Source organism: Berkeleyomyces rouxiae (assembly GCF_048999995.1).
Source record: "Berkeleyomyces rouxiae strain 22BRR77 chromosome Unknown BrBRR77_ptg000001l, whole genome shotgun sequence".
Lineage (NCBI taxonomy): Eukaryota > Fungi > Ascomycota > Sordariomycetes > Microascales > Ceratocystidaceae > Berkeleyomyces > Berkeleyomyces rouxiae.
The window spans coordinates 3,468,928-3,494,697 of NW_027396491.1; the positions used below are offsets into that span (position 1 = coordinate 3,468,928).

A 25,770-nucleotide genomic window follows, 5' to 3' on the forward strand; every position below is an offset into this window, starting at 1 on the left:
TGGCTTTGCACTGAAAAAGAAAGAAGAAAACAAAAGCATGTGTTAGCTAACTGTTCGTTCTATGTGATTGGACCATGCTTACCATGTGGAATTTCGACTTAACCCAAGCTCTCGGTAATTTTTTTTGAGGCTAGGACAGGGTTGTTGTAGCTACAAGTGAGACCTGATTCACTAGGGTTAGGTGTATTCAACTCCATAATCTGGGATGAGGACGTGACGTTTCTTGGTTCATGGCTAATTTAACCATTCTCAAGCGAGATCGTTGTTTTCTAACTCGCAGCAAGTTTGCCATAGGGCCAGATTTCACGAGGGCTCAAGTCGATGGAGTCTAGCTTGCTTTCGAATTCGAGCACATACTCTTCATCCAATTCTATTGCGACCACTGGCCTTTGAAAAGGGACTGGTTTCTATGCGTGTTTGTGTCCATGTGTAGGCATATAGCTAGTCATGGTTGATTATAACTAAGTATCTTGTCTCAACTCCAGCTCTAACACCCCAAACCATCACAGAAGGACAACCTGTCAAAACCAGCCCATGTCGGTGTCGTTAAACATCAAAACAACTCCCCTGAGATCCGTACCAACCACCCATTTGGCCAGTGCATTTCATTTAGGCGGGGCAAAGAAGGGAGGGATGCTGCTGAAACTATGTGCTTCAAGAACATAAAACCAAAATCCAGGCGCTCTCAAAAGTCTTCCATCCCTATATGAAGCCGAGACTTGGCCGGTTCTGACAAGGCTAGAACACCACCAACAGCCCCCCCGGTCTGCCAGACTTTGGTTTCTCGAAAAAACACTTTTGTCTAAGCCGTGTGTCCCCATTAGCCTAATTCAATGTTGACAGAAAGCCTAACAAGTTAGCTCTGTGACTGAGATTGGGCAGATTTGCGTAAGCCCTAAACTTCGGGTTAACTATATGTAACTAACTATCAAAGTTGGCCCCGCTTTAATGTGAAAAAAATAATATTAGTGCAAAGTCCCGCCCGGACGTTCTTTTTTAGCGCCCGAAACTCCTTCCGGGTCGAAGTTGTACGACCGGAGACTCGGAGCAGCCTCAACCACCACCTCCGAGACGACTTCAAAAAAAGTTTCACATTGAAATGTCAAGTAACGATGAAGGCATTGATAGACGATGGAAGAACCGAAGGCCGCGGCTCATATTTTTTTCTTTTATTTTCAAGTTTTATTACAGCTTAAAAGACGCAAAACAAGGTGCAAAAAAGAGTCTTCGAAAGTCATAAAATCGTCAATAGTCGTGATGATGCAAAATATTCCTCCCCAAGTGCTAAGCTAGACTAAGCCTTGATACCCCTTGACTAGAAGACTAGGAACTCGCTTCTAGGGGAGCGGAAAGCTAGGGCAAGGACAGGCAGGACATGATGGGGAGGACGGCCGCCTAGGAATGTGAACAAGTAGAAACAAACGAGTGAAGAAAAAAAGTAGCAGATCAAAGGGAGTCCATACAACAGGAAAATGGGGACTAGAATGTTAAAGACCAAGAAGGAAAGCAAGAAGAGAAGGAAACATGAAGAAATTGAAGTATTGTGAAAGCGTGGGTCTAATGAAGAATGGAGCGTAGCAACGGAAAGCTTTTTCTTTTGGAGCGTAGTGATCGTAGCGTCATGAAGATCATGAAGGCATAAGGATGGCGAAGGAGAGAAGAAAACAGGTCTGAAGCACCGAGAGTGTGCCAGCGGCCAACTCCGACTGGGGGTTGTTTCTTGGGAATGGTGGACTGTGGTTCTGGCTCCATAAAGACGAGTGTCGGAACCGAACGAAGCAAGGAAGACGTGGAGAAATTATTGGGGGTCGGCCGTATGTTCTAGAGCCGGATGATTGGTGTCAAGTTGTCAAGGAGTTGAATCTTCGGGCACAGTAAAGTAGATCGCGGTAAAACCAGCCGTTGGAGAGGCTCAGGTGACTGCCTGTATGCTAGAATCTTACTCCAGGGACAAATTTGAGCTGCTCGACGAGCCGGAGCGGCCTATGCGCGGATGGCCGTTCGTTGACGAGTTGCTGGAATGCTTACGAGAGCTGGTGCCCTGCATAGGACGGTGGTGGCTCTGGTGATGGCTTTGGTGGTGGTGGTGACTTTGGTGGTGGTGGGCGCCATGTTGCGCAGAAACAGCTGCCGGGACCGCACCACCGGGCATGACCATGTTGTTGCGTGACATGTCAGCGGGCAGGCCCTGCACGACGCCGTTGCGGGCCAGCATGCCGCCGTTCACGCTAAAGTTGCGGCAGACCATAAAGGCGCGCATGGCGGCGTTCTCCTGAGCCAGCTGCTCCGACTCGTAGGCCAGGTCGGTCTGGTACTTGCGGCCGTTGACAAGCACGAGGCATGTGTAGCCAGCTGCGCCCAGGAAAGGGTCGTAGACTGGGTCCGACCAGCCACGGCGGCGGCACAGACCTAATGGCAGGGGAAGGAGGCGTTAGCATGCTAGTCCGTGTGAGAGGAACTGGTGTGCTATTTTTGAGCAGGGAAATATTGTGTGGGGTGGGTGTTGACTCGAAAGAAAATCCGGGGCTGTCATGCCAAGAAGTTCTCAGAGTATCAGTTGTAGTCCATTGAAGCTGGAACTGAGACAGGGAAAATGCTACGCAAAGAAATGACGACGGAGCAGACAACTACAAGATATTACTTACTTTCCAAGTACTCCATGTAGAAACCGGACTGCATTTTGAACAAATGATGCAAAAACGTATTATGGAATGTGTGTGATCTGAGGGGAATTGTAGTGGAAGATGGAGGATGAAGCAGATTAGACCCGTCAAAGAACGTGGTAACCCGAGACAGAGTATGTGGTGTAGGGAAGAAAGGGAGACACGACAGGGAGAAGGATGACAGCGCGGAGGAGCAGTTGGTGTTTTGACTCTGGCACAGACGGAGACGGAGGTGAGCCGGAGGCGGAGATGTGCGCCACGGGATGGTTGGTGAAAGGCGGTGAAACGGTGGTGGATATATGGATATGGACCCCTGCGAAAGCTGATGTACAGAAAAGCGTATTGAGCTTTGATGAGTGTATAGAGTACAAATGGCTTCAGTATAATACAAGGAAGAGGAGTAGCTTTGTGTTGGTGACTAAGGGATCAAAATGGCGTTGAAGACAGAATGGGGCAGAAGACGGGAGAAGCAAGTCTTGAGCTTTAGCGAGATCTTGTCTTATATAGATAGCAGACCAGAGTGATGCTATGTGGTAATAAGAAAGAAAAGAGAAACAAAGATGCAATGGAGGAAAGGCAGGACTGGGGATAATAAAGACGGACAAGAAGAAGTAGCAACAAGGAGTCTAGGCCGGAAGAGAATTGGCTATATAAAGGAACAATGAGCAAGAGTCAAGCCGTAGGTATACTCGGGAAAAAATTGTGTGTGGATTTTCAGATGGAAGAAAAACCTAAAAAGCACAAGCACCAACTGGGAAGAGGAGGGGGAGAAGGAGGATAGGGGGGAGGGGAGTGTAGAATTCCCAGGAAAAATAATGTGTGACTGAGGGAAGGATGAATAAGATCTACCAGTGTCTTGAAGGACAAAGAAAGAAAAAAAAACCTTGTCGAAATATTTTCAAGGTGGGAGGAGATACAGAGGATGAGTAGAAGGAGGGGGAAGGGGGCGTGTAGGATAGTCGAGAAAAGACAGCAGCGGAACGACGGCTACGACCGATGATGGAGGAGGGGTGTGGCTTACAATCGAGATACGAATCATAGACTGGAATGGAAATACTTGACAAGTGAGTGTGGCCGACTTGGGGCTTCGTCTGATAGTTAATGGTATTACTCGTAGAAGTAGGCCAGATGTAACAGTGCCTGTGAACGGAGGGCCGCGAGAGTGTGTGATAGATGGCACATCCATCCATGTGTGTAAATCACCATGAGGGGTCTTAATAGCCAACTGCCCTTCGCTCTTCTTTTCTTGGCCAGGCAGCGTCTAAATGAGACGCTTGAGGTTGGCTAGACCTAGCATTTAGGGTAGACAACAGGCGTTAAACACACAAGCCGGCGCGTGGCAAGTTCAATGTCCCCCCTCAAGAACTACTCAGACACATCTCTGGAGACAGGACTCGATGAAGGATCTCAAGGCCATGACGCAGGAAAAGGGACAAAGGACTAGACAGACAGCAAAAGCAAAGTTTGGTCAGCCAGCACCTGAGAAAAAGGCTCTATAAAAAAAGGTCGGGCCAGGACAAGGGAACCCCTCCAAACATGCATGCCTTGTCGCTTTTCATGGAGCCAGAAGCAGCACACGCCCACAAAACTACTTCCTGCTGCCAGCCAGGGTCGCAGCAGACACAGAGCTAGGGCTTCCGGCTTGCCTTGGTCCCGGAAAATGGAACTGCACAGACAGAAGGGAGGAAAGGAAGAGGCCGTTGTTGTTATGCAGCTAAGGGGAGACAGAGCCATGGCACAAGTTGTATAAGATAAGCATGGAATAGATGGCTGGCGAACGAGCTACTTGCTAGTAGTCGGGTGAGGAGATTCGATCGATCAAGATAAACAAGATGGCAGCAGACACTCAAGTATTCAAGTCCTTGTCTAGGCGTATCATACCATACACGCTGGAGTGGTGGTGCGATGCAGCCAGAGCTCCCCGACACATGCATTGGCTGTATTCGACGCCAGCCCCCATAGATGCATACCCCGAGTCGTGGAGTTTGACTGGCATGTAACTAAGTATCTCCTCCCAGCTTCTTTTCTCGGTGACCTCATTTGCCCTACTTAGGAAATCCTGCGAGGAGTCGCCCGAGTTTGTGCAAGTTTCGATGTTGGTTAACTAGTTAGTTAGGTTGATGGGCCTGTATCGAGGTGATGTGTAAGAGCAAGGAAAAAAGGTAGTCAAGTAAAAAAGATAAAATACCCCTAGGAAAAAAAAAGTCCGAAAAACGAAATAAATACCGGCAAAAAAGGAAAACAAGGAAAAAAGATCGACACAATGGCGGACCGAGCTTACCACCCAACAGACATCCAACTGTAAACGCCCTTGGATGGCCTCCCCGCTCTCCTTCTGCCGTGAAACACATTCACAACTTAGTCTAGAACAGATCCCCCGATCTAGCCTCAAGGACATACAGGGCGCTCTTCTTCTGTGCGAAGCAGCTTCTACAGCCACAGCCGGCGGGCGCTGTGAGCATTCAAGCGCCAGGCTATATGCCGTGCCCTTGGGTTGTCTGGCTGGCGCTGTTATATCCCGGGGACCCTCTCCGCACCGGGCGCTTGCTCCGCCGAAGCAGGGCCGACACAGATGTATAGAAGAGTAATATTTTGCGACTCGTCTGTTGTCTATCTGCAAGTCTCTTTTTTTAGTAGTAAATGCAGAGGCTTCTGCAACACCATCGTCATTATGACATGAGAAAACTAGAAGCACAGGAAACGAAACGCACAGCTCGGTCTTGGTATGTCCATATGCACACTCCCATACCGTCTATCCAGGCCCAACATCATCTTCAAACGACCAGATGGGAAGACCTAGCCCACGACTGAAAATAAAATCAAGTAAATTGGGGAGAAGTAAAAAACCTGAAAAAAAGCCATTATGCACACGTCACGCAGAAGCCCCTCGGCCGCGGTCAGCCAGACCAGATATACTCATACTGGATATCATTTGTCGTTGTACTACATTCATTCACGTACATGCCATGCCGGCTTTGTCTGTCCTGAAAGTGCTCGCTCCCCTCTCCTCACGTTGCCACAGATAACAGCAGATCCTCAGATCCTCAGATCCTTACAGATCACCTGCTCTTAGCATCCACAGAGATATAGGTATGTAGCTACATACATGGCTCTACCTGCACGCGGTGTATTGTCCGGTATACAAACGGAAGACAAAGAAGTGCTACTCTCCTCCAACCCACAGGGTCTGCGTAGCACAGACAGAGCCAGATGTGGGTTTTGGGTGTGACTGGTGCTGGGGCTGGGGGAGAGGGCAAGGGGAGATAATGGACTGTCAACTGGGGAGCTTGATTCATCCGTTGTTTTAATCATGGTATCGAAGCTGGTTTTGTTCTTCATGCTTGAATTCGCACACCGCCTTGATATAGACCAAGTGGATCCCACGAGCCTGGAAGTGCTGTCAGCTTAGGGTTAGGGAGCTCATGGGGGTTGTGCGTGTGTACACATGTGTAGATGTGTGTATGTACACACGCACATTCTCTCCCTCTTTCATCAACATCGATCAGGGGCAGCCCGCAAGACACCGCTTGATAGTCCCGTCACAAAAAGCATGGCTGCATGTATGTATACAGATACACATGTACAAGTGCGTACTACCTACAGCCACATCCACTGCTATGCAGAGTGAGTTGGCAATGTTGTTATTGGTACCGTGGACCGACTGCCCGTCGATTCGCGCATCACACACCTACTTACTCTCTACCTCCTCTGCCATGCCGCTGGAGAAGCCGCCTCCGAGCCGTGGGATATCTCTCCAATGATACTTGTGTTTCTGATGTGCAGCACTAACCGCCTCTGCTTGTGGCTTGTGCAACCGATGCACTGCTTCGGCACTGCGGATGCACCGTGAAATAGAGCGGCTTTCCAGAGGTTGATGAGCAAGGCACAAAGACTGTAGCAGAGCGCTTCTGCTAGTTACATATATATGTGCATACAACTATATATAGTGAGCTATGTGAAGCTATCGACTGCAACATGAGCCTCTCATCTCAAAGCGGTAAACACTCCAGCTAGAGCGCAATACCAAAACCCTAATGCCAGTACACTCTGCGTCCGTCTGTCTGTCTGTCTGTCTTGGGTCATGCGATTTGCAGTGTCATGCATTGCGTCCCAAAGACGTCGTGCTTGATGAGAGGTTATATGTGGCTATATTAAGGTTCTTTGAGCCCTTCTGCTTATATGGCCCTATATTTGGTCGGACATTACGATTGTCACTCTAGAACGTTGTGCTAATTCTAAATACATGTAGTATTATCTCACTGAGACACCGCTTGGGCTATAGCTTCGAGCACACGGCGTCCATCTGCATTCATTCTGTATGTATACATGCCACATAGACACACACCTTTGATGCTACCTACATGCATGCCCTATGCAACTGGGCATCATATCACCTACCCAGGCCTCTTCCGAGCCTCCTTTATTTCAACCCGACCAGTCCTAGAAGCTCCTGTCACCGAAAAAAATACCAAGATCGATGCTGCAGTGCAGCGCTCGTCCACAAAGAATGGACACCCAGCTGCAGCTGTCATTGGCCAGAGATCCGTGGCTGGATGGAGGACTGGCCGGGTGGATGTGCTTTTTTTCCCGGTTGATATTCCCCCTCTTTCTCCAAGACTAACAGCAGACTGGACTGCTAAGACCAAGCACAATGTATGTATGTACATGCGAGTGACGCTGAAGCTGATGGCTGTTGAGAGAAGAGGGTCATGTGAGGGTGGTTCTGGTTTTGGTGGTGTTTGTGGTCTTGGTGCTCGTACCGTCAGTTGACCCAACGATGCAGTCCCCTTTTGGGCGACGAGACGGTGGCGAGAAGAATTCGAGGGCCCGGCTTTGCGATACCACTACTGTGGCCGATGGTGCGTAGCTAGACTTCTCCATTGCGCAGCTGTTCGTTTAGCGGTGAGGCAGAGAGGCAGAAAGAGAGTCAGGCCAATGAAGAATAGGCCTGCGTGCACCACTGGATGGTAGCACATGGAGCCAGCTAACCCCAGCGTAGCCACAAAAGACACATGTCTCTCTGGTTGAGTCGTAGCCATTCATGCCATTACTAGTTATGTACTGTTGCCGTTCTGAGGTCGCGTTCAGGGACCGTGGGTGTCCGGTCTGGTTTGGTCTGGTTCTGAACTAGCCTTCTCAGCTGCCGCCAACAAATTGGCGGCCAATGACCATGGCCTGCAAGCCCACCCACAAACGATGGGAGACTCCAGCGAACCCGAACTGAAGCCCCGCGAAGCTTCCTCCCCCTCGATCTAAGCCCAATGCTACTGGACTTGGGTACGGCCTGCATTCATGTGAGACACGACCACCCCTGGCCCGGCAAGGACGAGAAGACAACAGACTCCGACAATTGCATATGGCCAGTGACCAGCATATGCACGCGTGTATCTAAATAGAAAAGTCTGACGTTTTCGGGGGGCATCTCAGGCTGAAGCTCACATATCAAGCCTTCCCCCCACTCACAGAGAACAGTGCAGGGGATATCGTGGCTTATTGACGGGAGGTTGGGCTGGCGTATGCTTGATACATGCATAAGCATAAACATTGAATATTTCTAGCTAGTTATATATGTAAATGGCTCCATGTATGCATATATGCATACGCAGACTTAGACGAACATCATTACCCATGCATCTATAGGGGCAGCACAACCAGCGTGACGCCCGCTACTATTTCTGTAAATTATTTGTCGCCCGTCTCTGCGTTTCCATCAGCGGGCAAGCGCTCAATATAAAAATCTAATGCACGGCGGACTGCACAGCTTCTTTGCAGACGACTGGGTCTTTCGATCTTGTTATCAAACAGCAGTGCTCATAATGACTGTGTCCTTGTGCACATGGTTATTTGTAGTGCTAGAACCAACTGACTATGCAGTCGTTGATACATATCCTCCTCATGTTTGCTGGCGTCTTTGGCCTTCCATTAAGTCCGGCCGAGATCAACGGCCGAGCTGCAAAGAAAAGAACAGCAGACATATATATGCTGAACACTAAGCATATGTGAAGGTACTTGATGATATAGTGACACTTTAGAGCAACGTACCTCGGGGGAGTAAAAGGATACCCCAGATTACAAACAAGCACGCCTCAAGAGGAAACTCACACCAACAGCTTGTGAGCACGGTATTTTCATATGCAGCATGCAATGTACAGACAACTGGACGCCTTTCTTCTGCGTCCAACCTACGGACGGCCTGCTTGTGTCGCTGCTTTCCCGCACAGACAAAGTACCTATACACAAAGAATATATGTGCAAGGGCATGCAGACAGCTGCCTACAAAAGACAAAAAAAGAAAAAGAAAACAACGGAAAACTCTGTGGCCAGCCAAGCTGCAGCACAGCGCCAGACAGGCCCTGGGAGAAACAGTGTCTGCGGCGAATGTGTCAATGGGAAACATGTGTCTGCGTGGCGCAAGACTCGGCCTGCATCCTGAATCATGCGGTGCTGTGGTGGGCGGGCGTTTTGCGGCTGGGACCACATGGCCGGACTGTCTATAAAAATACTGCATCACGGACCATGGAACGACTTGGCCTAGAGCCCGAGTTCCGTAGACCACATGGTCAAATTCAATAGAATAGCGAAGTAGCTTCTTGGCCTTGGGAAACTCGGTCTATGGCTTCTTCGATGGCCTTGGGACGGTGTTCCGCGCTCATCTGTTATGCTTAGCCATGACAAGTGTGGTCTAGGACAATCCTGACCAGCTCCAAACCCATTCCCAACGTAGTCCTGGGCCTGTACATATGTATGTATGTACATAGGGAGCGGGAGCCGTGTGTCTTGTATTGCACTAATGTGCTACATTGGTAAAGGCCCGTCTGCATACAAAAATGCTGATGCACAACATCATGCACTGTACTTTTTATCAGCGTTGTAGCCCATTTAAAACTCCGTCAGATGGTGAAGCCGGGGTATGCCAAGAAAAAAGGGCGACTTTTCACGGTGCATTCTGCTGATGGTATCTAGGTAAACAAAGAACCCTCTTGCGTGTAACTATGTATGTATGTATGCATGTATATGGTGGGTGGTCTGGCTTATAGTTATCCATAAGCCGCCATGGCATCCATGACCCACTGGCCAGTCTGACACGGAGATTTGACCTCTGAGAATTGAACCATTCCGGAAGAAAAATAGGAAAGACCCTTTCGCTGCCCCATCTTATGTTCTGCTAGAAGACCGACTTGCCGGAGAAGTACTCAATGATTTCATCAACTTTCTTTGGGGGGACAACATACACAGGATGGGATGGATTAACCCGGCTTTCCTCGTCAAAGATCTGCTCGTCTTTGAACTGGAACGGAGAAGATTCCCACTTGGTGTAGTTGCCCGTCTTCTGGTCAAAGTAGAGGTTCCAACTGTGCTGAGCTGAGCTGAGTCCTGTAAGAACATATAGGGTGTGGTACCCATCCGACAATCTATATTCCGAAAGAGCCAGAGTGTCAGCCAATAACTTGACGACATAGGGCGTGTGCATTGCAGAACGATGTGACTAGGTGACCGTAACCTTTGATGTGTGTATGTAGACACGTAAGGAGAGGGGGACGGTAAATAAAAGAGGGGAAGGCAAAAGGGAAGGGGAGAGGACGGGGACGGGGACGGGGAGGGGAGGAGGAAGAGGAAAAGGAAGACTCACTTTCCAGGTTTGTCCCTCATACCAGACCCACCGTGCCGGAGGTTTTCGTCCTGGCAGCAGGAAAGGGCATAGCGAATGAGGCCCTCTCGGCTCATGATGCTCTCAACAAACGGCTCATCGGCCGAGTTCTGCTCATTCGCCATGACGGTGGAGTCTGCTTTCGAAGAGGCTGCAGAAGAGGCTGCAGTTTGGGTGTCTAGAGCTCCTTCACTCGCCTTAGTACTAGCAACTCCACTACTACTAGTACCAAGACCGGAGGAAGGACCCTTGTGGAGAGGCCCATTCAATACGGCCTCTAAAAGAGGCCAGCAGCCACCGACCCAGTGATTGTAGCAGCCGTCTACAAGCTTGTTGGTGCGGCCAGACACGCCGCCTTCCGGTGCATTCTGGCGCGCGGAAAGCCACGCTATGAACCGCGGGACATCGAGATACCTAATACAGATAAAAGAGGAGGCGAGGTTAAAATGTCTGGTCTCCTTTGGGCTGAAAGATAGCCAGTCCTTGTATGCAACAAGACACATGACTGGATGTACCACACCGTAAAGAGGGGTCACGGATGAAGAAGAGGGAAACTCACTGAGGTATAGAGTGGTAGGGTACGTCGATAATAGACAGGCAGCCTAGGGCACAGAAGGCATAAGCACCGTGAGCCTCACCATCCGGCTTTCCAGATATTCCGCCTTCGTATGTTTGGCCTAAAGGGTTGTTAATTGGAGTTCAAAAGTAACAGTGAGTGCGAGCCAGACTTACATCTTCGAATATAGTCGCCCAGTTTTGAGTACAGGTTGAATGAAGCATCAACCTTGCCCTTAAGAGGCGAGGTGGGGGCAAGATCCAATGGAAGGCCTAGCAGTGAGATTAACACAGCAGCGCAGTATGCGCCTCTGATAATCCGCAAAAGCTTATGTCAGTCTTGATATTTCACGCATTTTCAAACATTCCATAGCTGCTGTGGCGCTTTGAAGCCATGTTGAAGAGAGAGAAAATTGCCGTACCGTACGTCAACCTCACCGCCCTGTGCCATTTGAAAACCGCCATTTTCCTGCTTGAGCAACGAGAGCCACTCCCACATGGCCTTGCGATCAATCACATCATAGGCCTCCTTTCCACCGACAATTACCAAAGACAGAACCATGGCATAAGTCGTAGCCAAGTGCGACATGTGGCCCAGACTGCCGCCAAAGCCGCCCGTCGGGTTCTGTAAATACCGGGCTGTACTAACCATGCCGTTGTGGAACTCAGTAACGTCTTCATCCAACAGCGCCAGAGCACCCAGACACCAGTACAGAAACCACGGGCGGCTGGCGTCTGCAGAAAAGTAATTCGAGGGCAGACCCGAGAGAAAGCGCTTGACAAAGATGACTTGCCGCGGCCGCTGCAGGGCCGCAACTCCGTGCTGGTTGTATGTGAACTCATTGGGCAAGTCGGCTGCAAGGTACGGCATGAGCCCCTGCAAGGTCTCTTCTTGCAGGGTCGAAGTCTTGGTTGACAAAGCGTCCTGGACAGGAGGCAGCCCGAGAAAGAGATCAGGTATCTTGAGATCAGAGACGCTGGCGTTGTCGATGTCTTCCCACTGGCTGTCATCAGAGGTGTTATGCGATGGAGCCGAGGCAGTCACAGGCGCAGAGGTGGAAGGGACGGCCATGATGAAAAGTGTATGCGCTGCACAGGGGCTTAAAGAGAGAAATAAATGGAGCTCACAAGCTCGGATCACAAGGCATACAAACTGCCTTCAGTGTAGGCTATCGTGACAAATGCAGTGAGGTGAGGGGGAAGGAGATGAGAAGGGGGTTTTAAAGCAAAAGGTAGCCTGATTATGATGTCAGCTGGGAAGATCGAACCGAGTTCTCCTGCACAGCACCATAGACCAACCTTCTTTCAGGGTCTGGGGTTTCTTTGTTAGATAGTTTATGCGAGATCCCCAACGACCATGTCTGTATGTGATGTTTGGTGTGTCTGGTCTGTTTGATCCATAGGTGGCGAGGGCCCAGGTTCCAGAACGGTTGAAAGTGGACCAAGGCCCACTTAAAAGATGCCGTTGCAGCCTGTGGTTGGCTGGCGGGGTTTCTCCGGCTGTAGACAATCATTTAGCTTCATCCCTAAGCCGTGAACAATCACACAGTGATGAAAGAACAATGTGAGGACTGATGCATTCACGCCGCTGGATGAATGTGCTTGAATACAAAAGACTGGCGAGAAAACATGGCATGTTCATGATGTTAACTAGCTCTAGTTGGCGATCATTAGCGGGAGCTGGGCTGGGCGATGCTGCCATCATGTGGCTTCCGGGTAGCAGGCCATAACTCATGGAATACAATTGGAAGAACTACAACGAAGAACATATCTGGAGCTTTTCTTGAGAAGCAAGGCGTTTACTTCTGGTTGTCTTGTACGGCCAAGAAAATATGCAGGTACTTTTCTCTCATTAACTATAGTTACTTTGTGGTGCCGGCGGCAACGTTTCACCAAGGGGGTTGCTAACTACCTGACACGCTCTGATTGGCCAACCAACACCCTCATCACAGGATTAGCTTGGGGTATGCATCACTGCCTAGATGGTTTTGCGTGTTGCTAGCAACAGTAGAAGAAACTGCATTGGTGCCTGCCCCGCTTTAGAGCCGTCTGCTTGGGTATGGAAGCATCGACATGTTGTAATCTTTGAGTGTGTGTTTGTGGTTGTCTGGTGGAGTGCCCATCGTCATGGGGCGATAGCAGTTTTTTATATATACTCGTCAGACTCCTCTTATCACTCAACTATGAATATGTCTTGCAGGTATCAACTTGAGCGTCTAGTTGGTCTGGGCTTGTAGTCTTTATAGTGACTACGGATAGCTGCCACTATTCACACTTAAAAACAAACCTCTTTATTCGAGACGCTCATCTACTGTATCTAGATACAATGGGAACAAGTGACGATAGCCCTCCCTTTGAGGCAAGCATCAGCCAGCACCACCATCTCTGTGCCGGTACCTACTGACGACCTTAGATATCAACTCCCCCCTACTTCTCTAGTCTCGAGACCGCAAGCGTCATGTTAGACACATACGATATGCCATGTGATGAAAAGGATACTCTTGACTATGAGTTTGACGTCTGCAAAAGCTATCCATTGACCGCAAGTGAAGCGTTCGAGTTTCCTCTGAATATGCCTGTTCCTGATCCTGTTTTGGATGACCTGCCATACCATCGGTCCTCATATGACGACCACCCCACCGTCCACGAATACAGCCGGTTTGTTGACCATGGGTTCTCGGAGGAGGAAATACAGAGTCTAGAGGAAAAGCACGCATGGGTGAGCTCAGCCGACCTTGACTTGCCTGAGCCTCTTGATGAAGACGAAGGCGAGGTGAAGCAACACACAGAGCGATACTACCGACCGGTATTGTCTCTCCAGCGGCCCATGGCTTCCTGGTCTGACCACATTGCTGCTCTCAAAGAATCTATAATGTTGCGGGCTTGTGAGTACTGCACACAGCCAACCATCGAATCCATTCAAAAGATTGTTGCTCGGCTTGATCACCCGCTACGCAACCTCGAGATTGACAAGATACAACTCCCGTCAGAAAAGGACTTTGCCATTCCCGCAATCTTCTGCCAGAAACTTCTTGACGTACTATCTGGCTCTGATGCACCTAAATCACGGGCTCAACTGCCTCATTTCGACGACACACCTCACCAACCCGCCTTTGTCTTGTACGGATACAGTCCCAAGTCGTATATAGCGTATCGTGAATTCCGGATGACGATAGAAGATGCTCACCAAGCAACGCCTATAATGCCGTTCGTCCAGGTAGTTTTGAACTCGAATCCAAACGAGTCCTTTCACTGCGATATTCCTCTCCATCATCGTGTGGTAGCGCCGATTCGTTCTGTCGAGGGTCTCAACTACAGTGCGCTCATTCGTGTTGGAAATATTTTTGTGCCCGGAGATTGCTTCTTCACAGTGTGTGTTGATATCGATATGCGTAAAGTCCGCATCTACGTTTCGGCTTACTCGGAAGGTGATAAAATGTACAGTGCGTGTCTCGCTGGCTTCCTTTTGCCAGATCGAGCAGCTATGCAGCAGTTCTATGTCCTGTTCCGATCTATTATCGAGTGGGCCTGTCTAGAGAGACTGTCGATGATTGCACATTATTTGGGTATCGAGCCGACCGGCGTAGTTCTCGACTACGAACGGTTTACCTACTGGGTCAATAAGGATGCAGGCCCGAGAATCGAGCGAGCCATTTACTTTCCCCGTCCTGAGTGGATGTCAATGGGAATGCTCAGCGACGTTATGCGAAACCATTGGCCTGAAGGAAGCATGGGACCTACGAGCCTATAGTCAACTACACTTTGATACCCTCATATTCTGCCGTGTCACAAACAGCTACCACAGCATAGTCAGCAGTATGATCTCGTGACTATCATAAATAGCACGCTTGCTCGCTTTGTGTCCGACGGAAGTATGTTGTCTGAAATGGGCACACGATTCATGGTGAATAAATTCTAGAAATTAATAGTAATGGTGCATTGTAGCTAAGCCTGATTGATTTAGATCCATCACGATAAGACGATTCAGATGGAAGTGGCGACATATAGCGGCCCAACTACAGATATGCATGCATTGCAATACACAAGTTCATTTACACATCTACGGACGACTGTGGGCTGTAGCACTGAATATGTATCTGCGGTAGTGGTGTTATCCATATTTCCTACTCATTTTGAGCAGAGGCGGTACTGGGTTTCTACAGACATCAGCCAGCTTGATGAGATGATAGGAGAGGGCATGATCTGGGGGTATGAGGCATACAGATAGTCAACTAGTCGTAGCAAGCATTTAGCTAGAATCATGCATAACTATACAAACACGGGCGGCGAGATATCGTTGTTCTTGTGACTTTTGAAACTTAAGGATAAGACTACTGCAAGTAATGCGCTACTGATACTTGATTTCATGCTTTGAAAAATCTTTTGTTTGTTAATAGTAGTTGGTCCTCTCAATATCTCGCACTAAATGCAAGACTCACTAACTGAAGAGGAACCTAGTCATACTGACTGCGCCCACCCATGTCATTGCGCACTCTCCTGATAGATATCAATCACAAAGGTTGTTTGGTGATGCCACTGGACCCATGACACAAACCAAATCATGAGCCTCGTGGCACTGTATCATGCATGTTTATACCATAGGTGACATGGAGCCCGGCCGACCCGGCCGACAAACAACTGCGGAATATTGTTTTCGTCTTGCAAGTATATATACATGCTCGCTGACATACAGCTAGCCCGTATGGCTAAACATGTTCTGCTCGTCGGCGGGTGCTTGGCGGGTGCTCGGCGGTTGGCTGGTTTCTGCGTCTATTGCTGGTGCTGTCTCATGTTGTGTCTGTCCGATGCATCTAGGCCCATTTTCTGGTCTACCACGGCCGGTCCAATAGCGCGAGCCAGCCGCCGGTGGCTAGCGGCCGGTTTGCTGCATCATGCCTTATGCAGCACGTAGTATTGCAGAACCATACGAGAAACGGTATGGGATCTTGCGGGATGTAGTGAACATTGGCCGCGATTCTTTGGTTGTGGCTTATCTTCTGTCATCAGCCGGGGTTTTTTCCCGTCGCTACATGGCCCCAAGCGTTTCTATTAAAACTGGTTAAGAGATCGAAGAGAAAATTACGATGCAGAACTACACATGAATAGAACGAGGTGACCCTTGTCTTGATGACTGGAAATTGAGAAGATCGGCTTACCTGCCGAAGCGAGGGAGGCATATGGTATATCTCATACAGCAATGTTCGTATGGTACGGTCTTGGTCTCTGGAAACAGAGGTTGTTTGGCTAGCCTTGTGTGCCTGTAAAGTCTTTTCATCCTCTGCAATGCCACGTAGCGTGTGAGTCAGATAGGTACGATGTATGCTATACAGGGCCGATTTGTCTGGTGGTCTTGTGGCTTATCCAGCCCCAGTGAATCAAGACCTTCTAGAGGGCCCACGGTCACACCATCTAGACAGGGCATTTCGCGGTAGCCATACAGAGAAGGTCGAGGGAGGGGGAGGGTCAGTCGCCATAAGCGAAAGCTAATCAATCATCAAAAAGCCTGTGAACAGGATGGTAAACTTTGGGATACAGTAGCACGAAGGGTCTGGATGCATTGCTTGTGTTCATGAGGAGGAAGCGTGGTTCATGAAATGTACGTAATGCACAATAACATCATCCAGGAAGAACAAAAAGTACAGTGAGAGCCCTATACCGGGATGTCGAGATCATCGAGAAATGCCGGAGTCCAAGTATATAGTTGCATGGCCAGTTACATGCTGGACAGTTTAAAGTTCTTGTCCAATCTCAGCTGATCAGTGTGTCGGCTCAATTCCAAGGCAGGATACATAGCTAGCTAGGTAACTATATATAACTAGTCAATACACTATACACGTAGCACGCAGCACGCAGAACGTACATATGTAGCAGACGGCTTGGCTTGCAAGTTGTCATACACGTTGAATCTGTGGTGATGTCACCCGTCTCTTGGCTATTGAAAAGTAAGACTTTGGTGTAGAGTCAGTCACGGCGCAGGCATCCGAGGAGGCTTATTTATACAAATGGTTGTACTTGTGTAGATGTTGCGAATTGTTTGGGGCAAAACATGGTCAAGTATTTGTATTCTTTTGTGCCAGGGAACTCAGTTGCTTCTCAGCCACATGAAGCCTCTGGCCATTAATCGTTATCATGGGCATTCCCAGAATTTTTGTTGGCTTGATCGCCCGAAAGGAAATTTGTAGGGCTTTGGCATTGCTGCAGAAACAGACTCGGGTTTCCCAAGCCTTGATAATCGTGATGGCGAGCCAGTATGCAGATATTTCCGGGTTTGTTTCCAGGTCTCGTGTCAACGGTGCTTGGGAAGCTGCAGATATTAATTAACAGGCCTTGGGCGAGAAATATCCAGGGCCCCCGAGTAATGCATCCTCCGGGTAGGCAGTGCTGTGATGGATCATTTGGACTGGAATGCTGGGGATGAGGTCAAAGATTTCGATTCAAACTCATGTGACATTGTAGAGGTCATTTTTGTTTTGGAAAGCATCACGAAGTACGTGGACACAGGCACGAAGAGGATCAATACTTTGATGAGTAATCACTTGGGCTGGCTATTTTGTCATAAAAAGGAAACAAGGCCGGTTGGAGAACAAGGATTCAGGGAGTTTCTTGACTCGTTAGTGACACTCGCCTTCCCTTTCAGGCACCTTGATGTTACCCCACTGGATGGTGGAAAGCGTGGGGAAACAAGGGCAAGAGAGGGAAAGAGGGGGTGGCTTTCGGTCCAATAATAATAGAGCCCGTAGTTTTGCCGGCCAGACAGAAGAACCCTGAGATGGAGCGGGGTTTTTTTTTGTCCTTGTGGCGAACAATGGGCATGTTTCAGCGGCTCAAGCCTGGAGCTACGGTACTGACAGCCCCTAAAGGCCTAAAAGCACCTTGAGACAGGCGCTAAAGCCCCAGAACAACAATCGCTGGTCTGAGTCAAGGCCAGCTCGATGTCAGCACTAAACTGGCGTGGTTTTTTAGCGTTGATTTTTCTGTCGACGACGAGTGGGCTAACATGTCATTTGTTTCTCCTCTGGCATTTTCACGTGTGTGGCAGAAAGCAACCGAGACTTGTCGAGTCAGCCATGCATCTGGCCAGTTGTGGTGTGCCAGTCTGTGTGCCATAAAAAAAGCAAGACGGAGAGCTCATGGAGGCCGCCGGATGGGAGGGGCCTGTTTTCTTGCCGAGTTCACGGCGCAGCAGACACAAGATTAACCTGCTTGTTATTTTGTTTTTCAGACTTTGCCTACACCGAGGTTAAAACGGCGGCTGTACGGCGCAGGCCGGGGGTGCAGGTGCATGGCAAAGCACCAGGAAATCAGCGCGGACAGGGGGTGTTCCAGGCTGTGTTGGGTCTCTTCCTTGTAACTAGTTATACAAGCAAGCACATGTTGTACGTATGGATGTATCAATGTATACACGACGACGACATGTAGTTAGTCATGTTCCAATATTGCTGTAACCAGTTAGTTATATGCGACGAGCACATTTACTCCCACTGCGTCTTAGTCGGCCACTACCACCGTGACATGACATGCCACGCAAAGTCATACTATTGCAGGCAAGGGAGACGGCGAGTGAAAATTTTTCCACAGAACCTCAACCCTTGGATTAGCTGGCGAAGACCGAGACTGAAGCCTGCAACTGCATCTGGGGCCCATCCGTCATCCATGGAGAGCCTGTTGTCCGTCTCCAAGTGGATTCGGCCCCAAGAGAATAGCTACATAATACTCGGGACCAGGCCATGTCGGACGTCTGAGATGGTGCGTCTGTGTCTGTGGCTGTAACTGTGTAGATGATTTGGCGAAACATGGAAATTTCTTTCCGTCTGCGACAAGACACACATAACCCACACGACTAAGTGACCTTGTCTGCTCACGTGAGGCTAGCTCATGTGGAAGGGGATCAAGGCTGTGGTGGCCCTGCGTGGCAGCCCTATCGTCAGCATCAGACACCAGAATCGTCGTGTTCATGGTTAAAGCGTAGTGTAGTGCGGGCAATGTGGGAGCAGCTGCAGGCAGGTATCCCCCAATCTTAAAAGCCATGGTTCCCCCCCCCCCTTGCTCCGTGAAGGCTTCGCTGCGGCTTTTTTTGTGACTTGTCTGAGAGAACAGTCGACGACACATGGAGGCAAGGCAAACATGAAATGGAATGGGCACACTGGCTTCGACGGGGCTTATGGGTGGCAGACTCCATGCAGGTAATTCGGGCGCCTGTGTATTGACGACAAAGACGGGACTCGAAATGCTAAAACAGATCTTTGATATTTGTGTTTGTGCTAGTTAGCACACAGAGGAGCAGGGGGTTGACCTGTTCACGCCACACGAGCCACTCACTCACTGCATGTGCTGGCTGTTTAACACGGGGTCTGGAGCAGAAGCTGTGGCGTTTTAGCTCGCTTCGAGACGAGATCCAAGATGGCAGCTCTGCATGATAGAAGGAATGGATAAGCGGAGACCGTCTTGCTGCATGCACATCATGCCGGCCATGATAGTGATGCATGTAGATGTGGATGTAGTTCCCTGACACACCGAGAGCAAAGGGCAGAGAGTAATGGCCAGGAAGAGAGCGACAGTCGACAGGGTAGCCGGGGTTGGCCATCTCCGCACTGCCGCATGTCTGGCTCGATTTCCGTGGAGGGGACTTCCCTGCGGTCTTTGAGGAAATGAAGCCCGGATAGTCGCTTGGGCCGCGGCAAGCAACCAGTCAGATTGGTCATTATTGCGTGTGGATGGGACTGAGACTGGACTTGTAGTTGTATCTGTACTTGTACTTGTACTGGTACTGGTAGACATGTTACGGCTAGCAAGGGCTCCTGGAGTGGTTGAGTCTCCAGCAAACATGTCAATATTGAAGATTCTACACACGGAAATGCCAAGTCATGTGGCAAGGTGATGTGAGGGTTTGGCAAGCAGATCTTGAGGTGACAGACATGTAGACAGTCTGGAGTAGACTAGTCAACTACAGGATACATTATACAGGCATCTGGCCTGGTCCTTGTATGTACATACATATATGCAACGCAGTGGATTTCTGGCGAGAGCTCAAGGCGGGGGGAGGTGGATACGGGCATCAAGTGCGGGATGGTACAGCGAGGGCCGGCACAAGGGCACTGAGTGACTGAGTGACTGAGTGATTGCACTGGGCAAGAATCGTGATACTGGTAGCAGCAGCCGCAGCAGGACGTGCGCCTTGCTGCTTGTATGCATGCACTCAGTGGGGAGATGGTGTATGTGTATATGTACATGCTTCAAGTACCAGTACAAGCTGACGTCGAGGTGAGGTTGGGTAGGGATTCTTCGAGCCCCAAAGTGAGCGCTGCCATTGGGCAAGCCAGCCAGCCAGCCAGCCAGCCAGCCCGGGCAGCAGCAAACAGGACACTGGCGCTGCTTGTACCGGTACAGGACGACGCATACACACTATGCATCTGCAGACTCGCTTTTCCCTCTTTTCTTGTACTGGTACTTGGAGGCCGACCAGCGTGGCCGCTACCCCACTAGATGGGCGCCTCGGCCTCTAGCGATTGGCTGCGCCGGCATGACGATGGCTTATCGGGTGGCATTCTGTCTAGCCATTTTTCTCTTCCTCCTCTCTCTGCTCCTCGCTTTGCCCTTCTGGCTATCCTTGCTGTTAACTAACCAACTCTAACCACCAGTCAGTCCCGTCTATGAGCCTGGTCCGGGCTGTCGTCCCCCTCTTGCGTCGAACTGCAGCAAAAAAAAAGTCTCTTGCTGGGGTTTTGCTGTCTCTCCCATCTTCACCGCTTCTTTAAAGCTCGGCGGCCCTCGCTGCCCATCCATGTCGCCCTGACGCTGGAGCTCCCCTTCAAGTTTCCCCTCTTTCACAGACAGATTCTGCCTTTGCCTGTCTGTCTCTATTACGTCGGCCTTTACCTCTGCCTCTGCCTCGATTGCATCGGCCCATCTCAGCCTCCATCGTTGCCCACTGAACAGCTCGAGTCTTCAAAATCCAGTGTCTTTTTTTTTCCTTCTTCTCCACAAGAGGAAATAAGCACTGGACAGTACGCACCACAGCTAGAAATCACCCGCCACCCAGCAAAAAAAAATAGGAACAAAAAAGAAGAATTGTCCCACCTCCACTCCCTGCCACCTTTTTCTCACTAGTTAGCTTGGTGCACCTTTTATTCTTTTTTCTCTCTCAACGTCGGGTCTCTCTCTTCTTTGCTTCTTTGTTTTTTTGCTGCTCACTTCGAATACTTGTGCGTTCTTTACATGCCACCCTGGCTACCAACACACGGCCAAACAAAACAGAAAAATACAATAAACGGCATTAAGCTCATATAATCATCTAGAGACACTTTCGAGGCAGCCTTGAAAGAGCGGTGACTGGGCCCTTGTCCTACTCAACCCTCTCTCAGATTCCTTCGCTGCTCAGTCGCACTTCTTGTTGCTTTGCTCAAGGGGACCTTGACCTTTGCACCCTCGACTTGCCTGACACACACGCACTGCACAACAACAGCAAATCACCAAGGCACCGTTTTGCCTAGCACCCACCCTACGCTTCAGCACACCACACCGCAGGCGAGGAGCGGAGCTGAGCTGGACGTGCCTGGCTCGGCCATTTTATCTGTTATTCCTCGTTTTCCATACCGACTTGTCTTGCCCTAGCTCAGGACGAATCTTCTTCCCCTTAACCTCCAGACCGCCGTTTTATTTTGTATTTCTTCCTCCGCCATGTCGTTCGACTACAGCGCCCCAGACGAAAACGTCAATCCCCTCTTGAATGTGGGCTTGTCCGCAGCAACTGCTACTTACGACCCTCAAAGCCAAAGATACACCATCACCACCGCCGCCGGCACCTCCATTCTGCTGCAAACTGCGTCTGCTGAGTTCCCCGTGCTACCTACGGCCGGCCTAATTGCGCATCCTCATCCACAGGCTCACGCCCAACAACACCTCCAAAATTCGCCGCCTCACACCCAATCACAACATCCGCAACCGCAACCGCAACAACACCAAACCCCACATCCTCACTCGCAAGTCCAGCTTGGCTTGCACTCCCCAATCCACATGATGCCACCACAGGGCGCATGGGCTATGGGCCTGGACATGACCTCGGTTTCTGCCTCCAACTCGCCTCAGAGTCAGCCTGTTCTCGATGAGCAGCAATTGCAGCACCAGCAACAGCATCAACAGGTCCATCATCACCAGCACCAACAGCAACAGCAGTTCCACCAGTCTCAGCCCAACAGCCAGTGCTCAAGCCCGCACTCCCAAAACTCGTCTCAGCACTCTCCCTTGGCCTTCTCTGCTAGTCTTAGTCCTCTTCCTGACTGGGCTATCCAGCAGCAACAGTCTCCGCCCATGGGCCACCAGCAGCAGCATTCGCCGCCTATGCAGCCTTTACAGCACTCTCAAATGCCCATGCCCATGGGTCCTGTTGACGCCCAGGCTATTAATGACCAGGCTATGCTTGGCTTCAGCACATTCCCGTCTTCATTCAACCAAGCTGCTATTGGCCTCCTGCCGGCCGCTACCCAGAATGCTCTTGCCAACACCATGGCCATGGAAGCCTTCAACATGCCCGCAATGGATGACTCGGGCCAGTGGTCTGGTCTAGGCTATGAGTCCTGGACTGAAATTGCCGCCAGTCCCCTGGAGATGAGCCCTATTCCCCGTGGTATGCACAGCGTGGGAAGCGGCTCTCCCAACAGCGGATACATTGATGTCGTGTCTCTTCCAGGCTCTGTCTCCGGCATGTCCGAAAACTGGAACATGGTCGAATGGAACGCTGGGATGATGGCCGGACACCCAACCCCTGCTATCTTCAATCCTGGCCAAACTCTGCATTTGCGCACGCATTCTGACGCCGACTCCATTTCCCAAGTCTTCAATGGAATCGATGACTTCCCTTTCCCATTCTCTCCTAGCGGCTCCGAAAGCCACGATGCTAGCTCGCCCATCAGCCAGCGCAACTGCTACCATGACGAAGGCCACCACATGTCTCATGGACATGACCACGCTCATAGCCATGGTCACAACCACTCTCACAGTCAAGAAATCAGCTCTGCTGCTATTACCACACCCATCAACATCAAGTCTTCTCAGTCTACTCGCTCCGGTTCGTCGTCGAAGAGCCCAGGTAACGGATCAGGCGTGGTTACCTCTTCTCCTGTGTCTACTGTTGCGCGCCGCAACACTGGCCCCAAGAAGAGCCCCATTTCGAAACCCAAGGTTGTTCGCCGTACCTCGACTGGCAAGAAGGACGGTCCCAGTGAGAAAAAGGTTGGTCGCAGAAGAGGCCCTCTTCTTCCCGAGCAGCGGAAGCAAGCCAGTGAGATCCGAAAGCTCCGTGCCTGCCTGCGGTGCAAGTTCCTAAAAAAGACTTGTGACAAGGGCGAGCCTTGCGCTGGCTGCCAACCTTCTCATGCCCGTCTTTGGCAGGTGCCTTGCACACGTATTGACATCAAGGATATTGGTTACTTCATGAAAGATTGGAATGCCGACTATGCTCGACACATTAGCCCGGATATTCCTGTGCTTGACGTCAAGGGCTATTCCAAGAACGAGACTCTTATCTGGATCACCCATGGATATGGCTGTTCCCTGCCTGTCATGGCGCGTGAAGTCCTGCTGGCAGATGAAAAGTTCCTCGAGGTCGACTGGGTTGAGACTGATGTTCTCAACTCCAACAACCAGACCACCCACAACATTCGGACTGACCGTCTGGACATTGGTGCCAGTGGCATTCCCCCCCACATGGTCTCGGATTACCTTGACAAGCATGTTGATGAGCTCTTCCAGGACTTTGTCGATGACTACTTTGGTGGCACGCCGTTCATTACAGAAATCCTCAAAACCGCCCACCGCTACTACAAGAAGGAACAGAGCCCGGTGATCCGCAAGGCTTTGAAACTGGTCATGGCCTACAACTTGACGATGCATATCACCATGATCGAGGACCCGTCTTCTGAGCTCGACCTTGAGGCCACTATTGACGATAAGGATTCCAAGTTCCATGGTCGCACTGTGGCACCAAGTCTGATTAATGCTCAGATCAAGAGTGCCATGGCCGACATGTGGCGCGAACTGCAACGCGACGTGCTGGAGGAGCTTTCCCAGCTTTACTCGTCCGTTTACAGCGGCGAGCGGTTGAAGAACTGGCCCACAATCTTCATGCTGGCTTCTATTCTGCTGGCTGTGTGGGAGGAAATGCAGTTCGACTGCCACTACCGTGTTCCCGACCCTGCTTCGGTGAACAAGTTCTGCTCCGACATGGAAACCACGCCAGTTGGTGTGATTGTCGGCCTGTTCCACGCCATCTCACAGAAGCTTCCGGCCTTCACCGACTGGGATACTCGCAAGCATGGCCACATCCTCAACAACAACCCGGCTGTGTGTGAGGCGTTGACCGAGGTTCGTCAGCATGTCCTCAAGCACGAGTCATATCTCCGTGGCCGTCCCGATGCCAAGTTCGATTCGACCGACTTTGATTCGCTGTCAAACAAGTTCCTGTCTAAGTTGGTCATCAAGGCCAACTAAGAAGCTGTATTAGCTGCTATCGGTGCTTAAATTTGCAGCGGCTTTTCCATTTGTTTCGTCCCTTTGTCCTAGTTCTTTTCTACTTTTGTTTCACACTTCGCGGCTGTCTACTATGCCCATGGCCTGATTATATCTAGGAATCCTGTCCAGACACAGCAGTTGTATCTATCAAGACGAGCCTACGCTGCCATCTTTTCATATGAGTGATGCTCTGAGCTCCTCTGCATCTTGTTCATTTTCTGCGTGCTTTTTGCTCTTCTCCGACCACGCGCACAAACCCGTGTTCCATCCGATGATGTGTAACGACCGTTTTTTTTTTCTTTCTCATTTTGCGCCTTTTTTTACTCTGCGCTCTGTGTTCTTTTTTGTTCTTACGACCTCTGCACTCTGTTTCTATCGCAATGTCACTTTCTTTACTATTTGACGATTTACGTACGACTTTTACCCACCGTTCAAATATCGTCAGGATTGTTCTATTTCTTTTTATGACTTGATTTTGTTTTTATTTCTGCACGAAAAAGAGATGAACGAACGACGAGATTGACGCTGAGAAATTGATGATTTGAACCCAAGCAACGACAAGTTTTTATTTTTTCTTCATCCCCTTTTGGCTTCCTACTTTTTCATGTTGTTACGTTCCTTTCGTTCCCTCATGTTCTTATTCTGTTTGTTTATGTTCATAGTACTTACTATCTGCTCTGCTTTTGCCTTTGCTGTTATTATCTTATTTTCCTCGTTCCGTGTTTCGCGCCATTTAGCCTTGTCTTACTGTTGTGTACGAAATTATCACATGATGTTTGGGCTGGTATTGTTCCCTTGGTCTTTCAAGCCGGTGGGGGAGGTTTTGTGCATGGCATGTATAATACGTCTAGTGTAGTGTCATGGTTGATGTGCTTGACCGACTGTGCTGCATGGAAGGGCCATACATGTTTAATATAACCAACTATGTAGCGATGTACTTTCTCGTTTGTACTATTTGTGGTGACATGATATTAGTTCACATGCTTTGTGAGGCTCTCCTAAATACATAGATTCGTGTCCAATGGCTGATAACTACTGTCAACAACACAGCAAGACAGGCAACCCCAGAACTGCAAGGCAAGATAAGAAGCCGCTCGCGTGGCTGGTGATGGAAATGGAGCATAGGTCACACGGGCTGGTATGGCCGCAATAGGATAGAAGAAGGTGTTTATGCATGGAAGTGTTAGCCAGGTCAGTAACGTAAAAGGGGGAGGACAATAGGACTTTGTTTTGGCTCAAGAGGCCTGTTTTAGCAAGGCCGCCTAATGGAGAAGTCAACAAGACCAGAAGGGGGTCAACAAATCCAAGGTAGAAAGGCAAAGGCGGAGAGGAGAGGGAGCGTGTGCTCAGGCCACGGGCACCATCACCCAATGCACCTGTAGTCATCGTAAACACATC

The 25,770-nt window shown here is 49.9% G+C and overlaps 4 protein-coding genes across 4 annotated transcripts; 2 read left to right on the forward strand and 2 right to left on the reverse strand.

Annotated features, from left to right (window-relative positions):
- Window positions 1-1,939: 1,939 nt before the first annotated feature.
- Window positions 1,940-2,679, reverse strand: BROUX77_000985 (uncharacterized protein; the record flags this gene model as incomplete). The annotated part of the gene is made up of 2 exons (XM_073753649.1): window positions 1,940-2,409; window positions 2,646-2,679. The coding sequence occupies 2 exons, from the start codon at window positions 2,677-2,679 to the stop codon at window positions 1,940-1,942; spliced, it is 504 nt and encodes a 167-aa protein (XP_073609220.1).
- A 7,149-nt stretch (window positions 2,680-9,828) lies between these two features.
- BROUX77_000986 (uncharacterized protein) lies at window positions 9,829-11,938 on the reverse strand (the record flags this gene model as incomplete). The annotated part of the gene is made up of 5 exons (XM_073753650.1): window positions 9,829-10,075; window positions 10,294-10,725; window positions 10,871-10,988; window positions 11,044-11,177; window positions 11,289-11,938. 5 exons carry the CDS (start codon window positions 11,936-11,938, stop codon window positions 9,829-9,831), a joined length of 1,581 nt encoding a protein of 526 aa, XP_073609221.1.
- A 1,386-nt stretch (window positions 11,939-13,324) lies between these two features.
- Window positions 13,325-14,617, forward strand: BROUX77_000987 (uncharacterized protein; the record flags this gene model as incomplete). The annotated part of the gene is made up of 1 exon (XM_073753651.1): window positions 13,325-14,617. One exon carries the CDS (start codon window positions 13,325-13,327, stop codon window positions 14,615-14,617), a length of 1,293 nt encoding a protein of 430 aa, XP_073609222.1.
- Window positions 14,618-21,543: 6,926 nt separating this feature from the next.
- On the forward strand, window positions 21,544-24,351 carry BROUX77_000988 (uncharacterized protein; the record flags this gene model as incomplete). The annotated part of the gene is made up of 1 exon (XM_073753652.1): window positions 21,544-24,351. One exon carries the CDS (start codon window positions 21,544-21,546, stop codon window positions 24,349-24,351), a length of 2,808 nt encoding a protein of 935 aa, XP_073609223.1.
- Between the last annotated feature and the right edge of the window lie 1,419 nt (window positions 24,352-25,770).